The sequence below is a fragment of the Orcinus orca genome, chromosome 4 (genome assembly GCF_937001465.1).
Source record: "Orcinus orca chromosome 4, mOrcOrc1.1, whole genome shotgun sequence".
In the NCBI taxonomy this organism is placed as follows: Eukaryota; Metazoa; Chordata; class Mammalia; order Artiodactyla; family Delphinidae; genus Orcinus; species Orcinus orca.
This window is the reverse complement of record NC_064562.1, coordinates 151,920,525-151,931,396: the sequence shown is the minus strand read 5'-3', so window position 1 is coordinate 151,931,396 and position 10,872 is coordinate 151,920,525. Positions and strand designations below refer to the sequence as shown.

Genomic DNA, 10,872 nt, shown 5'->3' with positions numbered 1-10,872 from the left:
TCCCAGACACACAACCTTCAGCTGTAGGACCCAGAGTCTTGGCTCCCAGCCCGGCACCACCCTCTCCATGTGTGACCTTGGGGTGTCACGGCCCCCACTGAGCCTCGGTTTCCGGTCTGTAAAGTAGAGGAACCTCTGGATTTAAGACCTCACCTTCTGGGAATGGGCCACACACAGAGGGGTGTGAAGGGCAACCCCGCTACTGTCTGCCTGTGGGACAGAGGAGCCCTTGCCCAAGCGACCCTCTCTCCTCCAGGGACCGTGTCTTCCCCTGCAGGGCCTCACACACAGAGCGTCTCATCACTTTAATAAAACAAACACGGCTTTGTGGGGTGTCTTTGGAGGATGGAATCAAGAGCAAGAGAGCACGTGGGGGGCGGGGGGCCTAGTACTTGAGCAGCCAGCGTGGCTGGTGCGGGCCAAGCGACGTGAAGTAGGACCACCACCAGGGCTTGCTGCCGCCGGCCGCGGGCTGTCTCCGGGCCCCCAGCGGCTCCTGGCTGGACTCCTCGGGCTCCCTGTGTGGGCCGGCACCTCCGGGCCCACTTCTCCGTGGCCCGAGAAGGAACGTTCTGGGTCTGATCCTCAGCGGCTGGAGAATGAAGTCCACACGGCCGGCCCTCTTCATCCGGGCAGGGATGATGACTTTCTTGATGACCTTGGAGTAGCCAGGGGCTTGAGCGATGACGATGTGGGACCCTGGGGGCAGCAGTCTCCAGTAGTCACCATCTGGGGCTGTGGACAGATGGAATGAAAATGACTCTCAGACCTGGGCTCAGATAGCTTTTTGATGATGGGTAATGGGGGGCAGCAGACCCCAAAGGTCTACCTCTGCATTGGCCTGGAATGTCCTTCCCACATGCTCCCTCTGTCAAGCTCCTATTCATCCCTCAAAACCCTGCTTAGGCAGCACCTCCTCTCTGAAGCTTTCACAGACCATTCCATCCCCCACACAGTTAGCAATCCCTCCCTCCTCTGGACTGTTTCCACAAGGAACTCACATCACAATGTACGGTATTTTTCAAATCAGCTGTGAAATCCCTGAGGGCACCTGGAGCCCACATGGGCACCCCAGCTTATCAGTGGGATGTAAGCTCTAGGATAGGAACCAGCGGGGTCCCTCCTGTAGTCTTTGAGAAGGTTTGCCCAGCAGTCACTTCTTGAGGAACATGGAATCCTCACCGATGGTCACTGGCAGCCAGGACGTGAGCGCAACCCCTAACCCCCCGCTGGACCCAATGCTGCGGGAGACACAGCTCGCGGTGGACGCAGACCCCAGGGCTCCCCACCCTCACGCCCCCAGGCCGGCGCAGGACGGAGGGAGCGGCGGGCATGCTCTGAGCACTGCAGGTGCCGGCACCACGTGGCCCCAGGAAGTGCTCACCGGTGGTGATGTCATGACGGATGCCCTTGACTAAGATCCGGGCGTTTTTGACCGGCTTGCCAAATTTGTCCATCACCACGCCTTTGATGCCCCGGTGCACCTGAGGAGACCAAGGACAGGGCATGGGTACGGCAGGTACCCTGCTGAGCGCCCGGCAGCCCTCCCAGCCAGTTCCCACCCGTCTCCAGGGAAACGGCCTGGCTAATCCCAGCTCTGCACCAGTCGCCTCGCCATCTTGAGTAAGCCACACCCCCTCTGGGCCTTGGTCTCCTCATCTGTGAAGCGAGGGTGACCAGTGAGCCCAGCTCTGGGGTCCCCCTGCGGCAATCAACCCCGTCCTGGGTTTGTGAACGGCCCACAGTCCAGCTCGGGGGTCTGGCTGACATCATCTCCTGGGCCATGAGCGCTGAGACCCCTGCCTTCCCAGGCAGAGCCGGTGTGGCAGCTTCTCTCTGAGCCGAGGCCCCAAGGCAGCGTGGGGCAGCGGGAGGACACGGGCCCGAGGGTTTGGACCCTGGTGTCAGTCCTGGCCGGGCACCAACCCGCTCCTTGACCTTGGAAAGCTACCTGGCATCTCGGTAGCTCTCCCCATCTGTAACACAGGGTCACCGTGCCCACCTCAGGAAATAAGAATTAATACACGTAAGCCGCAGTGGCCGAGCTGGAGGCAGGACGGCCCACCCTCCTGGTGGGTCCTAAGCACAGCCATTCCCGAGCACACGCCCTGCAGCTCCTGCACACATCACAGTAAGACTAGGAAGCCGCACTTTCCAAAGAAATCACCTCCTGGAGCCCTGAGCCCGTGCACAGTTCTCCTGAAACAATCAGCAACAAACACGCTGAACACCCTTTGCTCTGTCAGGCCGCAAACAACCAGAGGTTGAAGCTCACATCAAAGGCGGCCGGGACGCCCTGGGGGGAGGGGAGACAGCGCATGGGCGCTGCCCTATCCCCGGAGGCTGCCCCCGGACCCCCAGCCTGCATCCCGGCCCTTCCTTTGCTCAGAGCACCTGACCAGCTCCCTCACCTGGCCTATTCCTCTCCCCCTTAGAGACACAGTTCACACTCCTCTTCCTCAAGGAAGCCCTCCGTGACTGGCCACATCAGGGGCCTCTTCTGGGGTCCCACGGTCTTGATTTCCACTCTCCCAGCCCTGACCTCACTGCGATGTCATCTGCCCTTTCCCCTCCTCCGCGGCCTGAGAACAGAGGCCAGCACACAGTAGGGCCTCATGTAATCCCAGCACGCACCAGCGAGATTTTGGTCCGACCTCGCTCTCGGGCTGAGGAGTCACCTTCACGCAGAACCAGGGACGCGGAGCTCTCAGGCAGAGGAGGAGAGATGGCGTGCCTGCCCCTCCCCTCCTGTCCAGGGGGATGTAGACGCCCCCCTCCCCCCACCCCCCGCCCAGGCCTGGTCAGGATCACTGTGCAAAAGGCCTCAGTGGACACGACAGACGGATCCTTATCAGGAGGCCCGGGCAGCTGTCCTGGGGGCCATCCTGGGAGGCCGGCCACGCCCGGCCATGTGCTGCCCGGCCTTCCACGGTATCGCGCTTGCTATTAAATCTTTATACCCCGAGCCTTCACATACAATATCCACGGAGCAATCCCAGCTCCATTTAAGACTCCTTAAAACTCATTTTCACCAGACAGCCGTAAAACGAAACGAGCCAGGAGGCCTGGCCTCGAGCCATCATCGATGATGCCCAGGCCCCGCAGCGAGGTCACCGGCACAGCCGCAGAGAAGGAACAGTGCGAACAACGCCCAGTTGTTACCCGCGGCCTTGCTTCCTTCCTATTGCTGCAGCTGCTGGTCCGGAGGCTCGGCTTCCTTCCTGCCTGGAGGAAGGTTCCTGATCTTTCCAGAAAGCAGGGGGCTCGACCACAGAACTGGCGTTGGGGGCAGGCACATCTGAGTTCGAGCTCTGCGCAGTGGCTGGTGACACTGGACCCGCCCAGTCACTCTCTGACCCTCTGTCTCCTCCTCTGGCTGTATCACAGCCTCTGTGAGCCAGGATGGGAGCCCAGCGACCCCGGACCAGCACGATCCTTCCCCCAGCACCCCTGTTCCTCCATCTAAAAAGTGGGGCAGCCCCATCCCCTGGCCAGGACTGGTGTCAGGATTCGATGACACGTGGACAGCAACGGAAAGCTCTGTGCGCTCACAGCCCCTCGTTGTCTCCCTCGGGCAATCCTGTTTTCCTCTTAGGACCTGCTTCTTACCGGGACGCTACGGCAACATGCCATCTTTATGATTCTTAAAAATGCCTGGGGATAAGCAAAATGTAAAGGCTTCTACTGTAATACAAAAGCACTGTCGATCCAGTTTGAATTCCTGTGTCCCTTTCGTGAGCGTTATCCTATTCAGAGCCCTGGTGGCAGGCCATGCTGGGGAGACTGAGGGGTGGGGCAGGGCTGGGAGAGGCAGTGGGACCTGCGGCATGCGGTCCCCACGCAGCCACCAGGCCACTGGGAGACCTGGCTCTCGGGGTCCAGCGATGGGTGATTGTAGACACGTTCTCTGAGGCCCCCGCTCACAGCCTGCCCACCTCTGGGTGGCCTCAGCCCCATAACTGGTGGGGGGGTTACCCCTCAGTCCGGGTGCCTCACTGCTGCCCCAGCAGCCTGTGACGTCCCCTCTGAGTCCCAGGGGCAGATCGCACAAGGCCCTGCCTGGACCGCACAGACACCCTGCTGCCCAGCCATCACCTCTGGGCCAGCCCCCGACCAGGGCCTGCCCCATTCCTCTGGCCACGGCGCCCCTGCAGGCCTAAACATCCCACTGAATTCTAACATGTGCTGTCCCCCACCAGAGGGGTCCCTGTCCTGTTGCCTGATCTCCCTCCTTCTTCAAGATGCAGCCCAGGTGCTGTCTCCTCCAGGAAGACCCCCGTGGCCTCTGAGGCTGGGTCAGGCGCCTCTCCTGGGCTGCCCTGGACCCTGCACTCCCCTTGTTGAGACCTTTCCTGCACTGGGGGCCCTGTTGGATGCCCCGTGGTGTCCCCAGCCGCCCCAGGGTGGCCGGTGAATCCTCACTCGTGAACACAGGTGGTTAACGAATAAACAAGTGCAGTGTAATCGTGTGACAGCACGGGCGCTGAGCCCCTACGCACGGCCTGGGTCTGGCCCTCCCCATGCCAGGCCCCGGGGGCTGCCCAGAGCTCACCATCTCCACGAAGTTCAGGAGCGGTTCCTTATTGTGCTGCCAGATGGTATAGAGGGCCTCCTCGGGGGGGAACTTCACGCAGCCCAGCTCCACCGTGATCTCAAAGCAGTTACTGTGCAGGTAGTTGAAGTCGGACATGCCTGCAGCACAGAGTGGGTGGCTCTCAACGCCGGCCCCTGCAGGGCCCTGGGCCGGGCAGCTGGGAGGGGCTGCGGTCCTACCCGCGCCTCCCAGATGAGCAGACTGAGGCCCGGGAACGTCACAGCTCCCACCCAAGGTCCAGGGAGTGGGCAGCTGCACTGTGGACCAAGTGGTCTGGCGCCCACGTCCGCGGGCTCACGCAGCATCCCTGCGGCCCCTTGGGGGCTAGGGAGCAGGCCCACTTCCAGCAGAGAAGCTGGGAGCATGTGGGGGCCAGACGTGCCCCTGGGGCCCAAGCTGCTGGCCCTCCCCTGGCTTGAACCCCCAGTGATAACGTCCATTTACCTGGACGGTCCCGAGCACAGCCCAGGGAAGAAGGTCCTACTACCTTCATCTCCGGGTGAGCCTGGCCCAGCGAAGCCAACGGCCAGCCAGGGAGACGGCAGAGGCGTCGGAGCAAGTGGGGTTGACCGCCCCCCCCGTGTCTGCCTTCCACCCCATCTGCTCTGGGAGGTCTTCTCCAGCAGAAGCTGCAGCCGGGCTCTGTGGCAGCCTTGGGCCCTGATGGGGCAGCGGGAGCCCCGGCCTTCAGAGCTTCAGAGCCTGCTCCGAACCCCGGTACCCAGCGGCCACCTTCCCGACTTAACGTCACGTCCACAGAGAGGCCACACTCCCCTGCAGATGGCCCTTCTGTCCCTGGTCACTGGCCCCATGCCCTCCCTGGGTCCGTGTCCCGAGGGAGGGGAGCCCAGCTGGCCTCTCCCAGGCTCAGCCCCCCCAGTGGGGCCTTTGCAGACCCCAGGAACAGGTCATGCCTGAGACTCGGAGCCCACCCCCCGAGGGTCAGGGGGCCCGTCCGTCTGGATCCTGGGAGGGAGAGGAGCCTCCCTGACCCCCGGGAGGGACCACACGTGCCATCGTGGGCAGCAGGGGTGCTGAGCTGAGCAGGGGGCGAAAGTGGCTGTGGAACGGGAGCTGAGGGGCCTCCGTCTCCGCCTCCACAGGAGAAGAGGGGGCACAGGCAGGGTGCGTCCCAGTTCTACCACGTGCCGTGGCCCTCGAGCTGGTCCTACTCTTGTGACATGAATAATAAGGGTCGTGCTGGCGTGGAGGGCTGGCGGCAGCACCTGGAAGCACGCGGGCCCAGCCTCCAGTGTCCCCATGACACAGGGTGTCACCTGCTCCCACACTTCAGAGAAACAACAGATATGGTTTTAGTGTAAGTATATCCCGTGCGATCTCTGGGACTTGCACAGTATTTATACAGAACTAAAAACTCTTCCTTACTTCTCTGAAATTCACATTTAACTGGGGAATCCCATATTCCATCGGGCAACCCTACTAAACCCCAAAAGGCAAAAGAGAACTGGTCACGGGTGGAACTGTGAGATGTTAAGTGACCACTAAATAAACCACAAAACCGGCCATGGGGAAGTCACAGTCTAGCCCTTCCACGACAGGCGCACGTAAACTTCACCAAGGCCGCGAGAGAACTAAGGTCAGCCACGCCCTAATCTTCCCACCCCAGAGCGTAAGTCTCCCCACACGTGAGGCATCCCTGCTGCTCTCCCTGTTCCCAGGAGAAGTTGTTGGGAGGAGGCACCAGCCCGCCCCGCCCCATCCAGCCCCGCCCCCGCCGGTCCAGGGCGCACCTCCCGTGAAGCTGTACCAGTCTGCCCCGTTGATGATGCTGCCCCTTTTCAGGAAGTTCCCCCCACACCTGTTCTCCGACTTGTCCATCATCATGGGGTGCACGTCGGCGTAGGCTTTGGCCAGCAACTTGAACATCTGGAAAGGAGATGGAGAGAGAGGTCCCCTCGAGGGCAAGACCAGAAGGTGGGCACTCCGCAGGACGCCCTCCGAGCTGGGGGCAGTGGGTGAGGAAGGGCCACCGCAGGGAACACCTGCAGCTCGGGTGGGAGGGGGACCAGGGTCCACACAGAGGGCACAGCACGTGCAAAGGCCCGGAGGCGGGACGGCCAGAGCTCGGGGCGCCGGTGCTGGGTACGTGGGCGCATCGTGGAGCCCCTACGCATCTGGCTAGGGAGCGGGGGCTTCCTCTCGAGAAGGGGTCACCCTGTGGGGACACTGGCAGGGCACCTGGAGGTCGGCTTTGCAATTTATAAAGCGTTTCCTGCCGCTGTGCAGAGGGCAGGCCTTGGGAGAGGCGGGAGGCTGGCATGGGGCTCATTTTCACTAACTTCATCCCCCAAGCGAATGGCTATGACAACTGTCGCTTCATTTCCCTAGGAGACAGGCAGCCCCAGCGGGCGCCCACCGGCCCGCTGCCATAACCACGTGCAGTGCCCACCACAGTTGGGATGCAGCTCACGGGGCCTGCCACCCCCTGTTGGGGAGCCTCGGGGGCAGGGCCCATCTGGGTGCGACCCCGATTCCTGGGTGGTGCGGAGCCCCTCCCCCACTAACCTCCCCAAGCCCAGAGCTCCCCCGTTACACTCCCCACCCCACAGGGCCGCGAGGTCCTTCCCCCAGGCTGGACTCAGCCACCTGTACGTCCCAGGACCGGACACGGGTCTGACCCAGGACGGAGGCTCCAAGTAGAGGTCAGATGGAGGAGGGCCCACCTGTACTGGGCCTGTTCAGGCCCTGCGGCCCTGAGAGAGGTCTGTCCTGGGCTGGGCACCCCTCTTTAAGAAAAGGGGAGGTGGGCAGGTGGGGTCAGAAATGGGGGGCTGCTCCAGGCCAGAGTGAGAGTCTCTCCTGGCGACTCAGACCCCGGGACCTTGGGTTTGGGGAAGGATGAGTCCACTTTCTCAGGGATAAGCCTGAAGTTTCAACTCGGTCCCACAGACACAAACCAAGCACCCAATACACAAGCCCACGCACGTCCTTCAGTCACCGAGGTGGGCAGTCAGGGACCGCCATCCTGCCAGCAGCCCCTGTCACCCGCGGGCTGTGGTCAACCATCTTCGGCCAGGCGTCCAGGGGGTGACGGGGCTGTTTCTGGAACTGTGGCCGGGCCTCCACCGCCTGTCTGCAGAGTGAGACCTAGGCTGGTGGGCGTAGGTGGGGCCAGCCCCTCTCGAAGGTCTCTCTCTCCATCCTGCCCTGGGGCCTCCTCCTGTCACCTGTCAGTCAGGCCCCTCAGGAGATCAGGGGAAGTCACCTCCAGTCCCTACAACCCCAGGGCGCTGGAGCCCCAGGCCCGGCTGGGAACAGGCCCGACCTGGGGGTAGGATCTCCGCCCAGAGTCCAGGCGGGGTGGTGGGTCGGTGGCGGAAAGACACAGAAACAATGACCCCCCCAGATGAAACAAGGTGGGGTGCAGTGGGCTGCTAGGAGGGGCAGACATGGGCTGACGAGGGGCCTAGGATCACAGTCAGGGCCACGGAGAAGGACCGGCCTGCCCGGGACCTGGATACACGGCAGCTACTTCCCACTGGGGGTGGGTTGCGTCAGGGAGGGCTTGGTCGGCAGGACGGAGCTTGAACCCAGCTGGGGAGTAGGATTTGGGCAGAAAGGGCAGGTGTGAGGGGGACAGAGGGGGGCGAGGCAGGCAGCCCTGGCCGGCCTGGACATTGCCCTGAGGCGCTGGCCCCCATCCACCGGGCACTGTGGAAGTTTGGGGGCGTTAACTGGTCCCCCTGGCCAAGCCCTCCTCACGTGCCCCCACTCCCCAAGCCTCTCCTGGGACCCTGGTTTCCATAGAGACCACCACTGGCTGCGGGGCTGAAGGAGTATCGATTGATGATCGATGATTGATGGCTGACGGGGAAGTTCTCAGGGTTCTGACTCCGCGGGGACTCCTGGAGGCGAACTTCCCCCCAGAGGCGTCTTCACGCACCTGCCCCTGAGATCCAGAGACGCTGAGTCCAGCGGCCAGGGGCTCCTCCTGCCTGGAGGACACAGGCCTCCCCCAGGCATTGGCCCTGATCCCTGACAGCACAGCGGGTGGAGGCCAGGCACAGCGGAGGTCACCCAGCCACCCCAGGGGGCCCCGGCTGAGCTCCAAGCATAGACCCTGGCACCCCTCCAGGTGCGAGGCACGTGCTGGTTGTAGTCAGTGAGGGAGTGACTGAATGAATGAATGAAGGAGGGAGTGAATGAGTGACTGAATGAATGAGTGGGAGCGAGAATGAACAAGTGCAGGCACAAGCACAGGAGACACGGGCTCTGCGCCCCCAGCTCTGGAGGAGGCCAGCCCAGCCCATCCCTGCTGGGCCTCCCCAGCCCCACTGCTCACAGGCCCCTGAACCCTCACTCCTGGGGGTCTGGCGGAGTCTCCACCTGCTCTTTCAGGCTCCACTGCGGTAGCTGCCCCTTGAGGACACCCTCCAGCACACACACCCTTGAGGATGCTGCCCCTTGAGGATCCAGCACACACACGCGCGCACACACACACACACACACACACACGCACGCACACACACACACACACACACACACACACCCCTGCATGTCCCCGGCCTCCTGGGCAGCCCCTTGTTCTGGCCAGGCTACACCTTCTCATCCTTTCCCGTTTCCGGCTCCGTCTCCCACCCTAAGCTAGGACCCTCGGCCCAGGGCCCAGTCCACGGGACCGGCCACACACAGGGAGGGACAGGGTGAGGCAGGGTCGACCTCTGGGTGGCCACAGGAGGAGAACACGAGGGGAGCCAGCCCCGGGCACGTGTCTGTCCAGGACCAGTCCCATCCTCCCTGCCCTGCCCCAGTACCGGTGGAAAGTGCGAGAAGGCAGCAGAGGCCAGGCCTCGCTCTCCACCCCGAGTCCGGGCCACCAGGGGGCCTGCTGAGTGACCAAGCGGGCAGCTCAGACCCTCCCAAGCCTCCCCGGGCTGGTCAAGGAAGGACTATCAAACTCTGTCTTCCCGGAAGGGCAGGGAAGTCTCCTGCCTCCTGACGGGGTGGGAGGGCAGGAGCTGGCCTGGGGGCGGGGGGGGCATCAGGGCAGTTGGGGCAGCTAAGCTCCAGTGCACTCGGCCGTGGCCCACCGAAGATCACCCACTGCCTGGCCTCAACCCCCATGCCCTTCCCAGGAGACCAGCCTCTACTATCAGTCAGGGCAGGGGGTGCCCCTGGGGAAGGGAAGAACGGCATTGGTGAGGGGTCCAGCCGTCATCACGGGTCTCATGCCCTGCTGGTCTGAGCAGGGTCTGAAGGGTCTCCTCAGGGCCCACGTGACCGCTGGGGCCAAAATTCCTACTCTGATCCCACCGCATCCTCAAGTCCCAGGGTACCTGACCCTTAACAAACTGGCCAGACCCACAGGAAGGAGGGAGGCACCAGGAGCCAGCCGGGGCGCCGTGCACGATGCAGTGCTGCCCTCTGCCGGTGTCGCCCGGAACCCCAGCCTCCCGAGGACAGAAGACACGGGGCGGCCTGGGGGGAGGGCACTCGGCCAGGGTCCCCACCCCAGGAGCTCCCAGACAGATGAGACACTGATGGAAGGGGGGCAGCCAGAGGAGGGAGGGGCTGCTTCCAGCTGGCTGGAAGGCTTCCTGGAGGAGGGGTTTGGAGGTGGGCCTAGAAGGCTCCTAATGTTTCAGAGCTCCATGGGCTTCACCGGCTCAGAACCGGAAGGACTCCAGGGCCCCGAGGGCACCACCCACACTGCTGCCTCTCCTGCATCCACTGCACTTCTGCCCAGCCTCTCACCTTCTCGTCAGGCGTGGGAGAAAACATCTTCTCCTCCTGGGGATGCTTGGAGAAGTCGAAGGGATAGGACACCACAAGGTCGCCCCCGTGGAGGCTGGCGGAGAGCACGAAGGGGATGGTCCTCATCCACTTCATTATCGCCTTCGTCTCAGGGGCCACCTGCCCAGGCGGACGAGGCAGTCCTCAGGACGAGGCACTTCCCCGCCGACCACCCAGCCCCACGCCCAAGATTCAGGATTCCGTACAGGCCCCACCGGGCACTCACACGTGCCCATCCTCTGGCCTGGAACTCTCTTGCCCACCTCCTGGGGATGCCACCCCCTCCAGGCAGCCCTCCGGGGCACCGCCCCTGAGCACCTGCCAGACTCCGGGTGCTTTCAGTACACGCTCCCCGAATCCCACCGGCGGCCCAGTGAGAACCATCCCCATGTTGCAGGCAGGAAACCGAGGCTCAGAGGCCAAGGCTGCTCACCGCCAGGCTCTGCTGCCCTGGGGAAGGATGACCCCCGAGGGTCCCAGAACACCAGAGACCCCGGCTGCATCAGAGGGGCGCGCGCGGCTCC

The 10,872-nt window shown here is 63.2% G+C and overlaps 1 protein-coding gene across 1 annotated transcript in view; it reads right to left on the bottom strand.

The window, feature by feature from the left end:
* Positions 1-290: 290 nt before the first annotated feature.
* CPZ (carboxypeptidase Z) overlaps positions 291-10,872 on the bottom strand; it is a 24,136-nt gene continuing 13,554 nt past the window's right edge. Inside the window, exons 7-11 of the mRNA XM_004265157.3 lie at positions 10,310-10,468; positions 6,346-6,481; positions 4,553-4,692; positions 1,385-1,484; positions 291-735 (exon numbers count right to left, since the gene is read on the bottom strand). Coding sequence (XP_004265205.1) covers positions 386-735; positions 1,385-1,484; positions 4,553-4,692; positions 6,346-6,481; positions 10,310-10,468 — 885 coding nt within the window. The 3' untranslated portion in view covers positions 291-385. The remainder of the gene's footprint in view (positions 736-1,384; positions 1,485-4,552; positions 4,693-6,345; positions 6,482-10,309; positions 10,469-10,872) is intronic.